At 57.9% G+C, this 394-nt stretch overlaps 1 protein-coding gene across 1 annotated transcript in view; it reads left to right on the forward strand.

Moving 5' to 3' along the window:
- Positions 1-318: 318 nt before the first annotated feature.
- EMH_0022470 (uncharacterized protein) overlaps positions 319-394 on the forward strand; it is a gene marked incomplete at both ends in the record, with an annotated part of 1,857 nt that continues 1,781 nt past the window's right edge. Inside the window, one exon of the mRNA XM_013501960.1 lies at positions 319-392. Within this exon, the coding sequence (XP_013357414.1) occupies positions 319-392 (74 nt within the window). The remainder of the gene's footprint in view (positions 393-394) is intronic.

Here is a 394-nt window from a genome sequence, read left to right on the forward strand (position 1 = left end):
GTTTCTTTTGTGTTATCGGGAATAACAGAAGGGAGCGGCAGCAGCCTTTTATTTAAAAAACATAAATACAGAGACAGCAGAGGAAAGCAGCAGCAGCAGCAGCTGCTGCTGACGCTGCACGGGCCTATCCCTGCCCCCCCTTGGTTTCCTACGTTACCTTACAGCGCGTATGCTGCTCCTGCTGCAGCAGCAGCAGCAGCAGACACTGCAGCAGCAGCAGCACCAGCAGCAGCAGCAGCAGCAGCAGCAGCAGCAGAGCTGCCGCTGCACTGCAACTGGAAGACAGTCATCGATGTGCCTGCAGGCTGCTGCGCGGTGATGCCGGGGGTACTAACGCGGCGGTTTGCTGCTGCTGCTGCTGCTAAGCTCAGGCCTCTTGCTGCTGCAGCAACAG

The sequence above is a fragment of the Eimeria mitis genome, genomic scaffold (assembly GCF_000499745.2).
Source record: "Eimeria mitis Houghton genomic scaffold, Emh_scaff794, whole genome shotgun sequence".
Lineage (NCBI taxonomy): Eukaryota > Apicomplexa > Conoidasida > Eucoccidiorida > Eimeriidae > Eimeria > Eimeria mitis.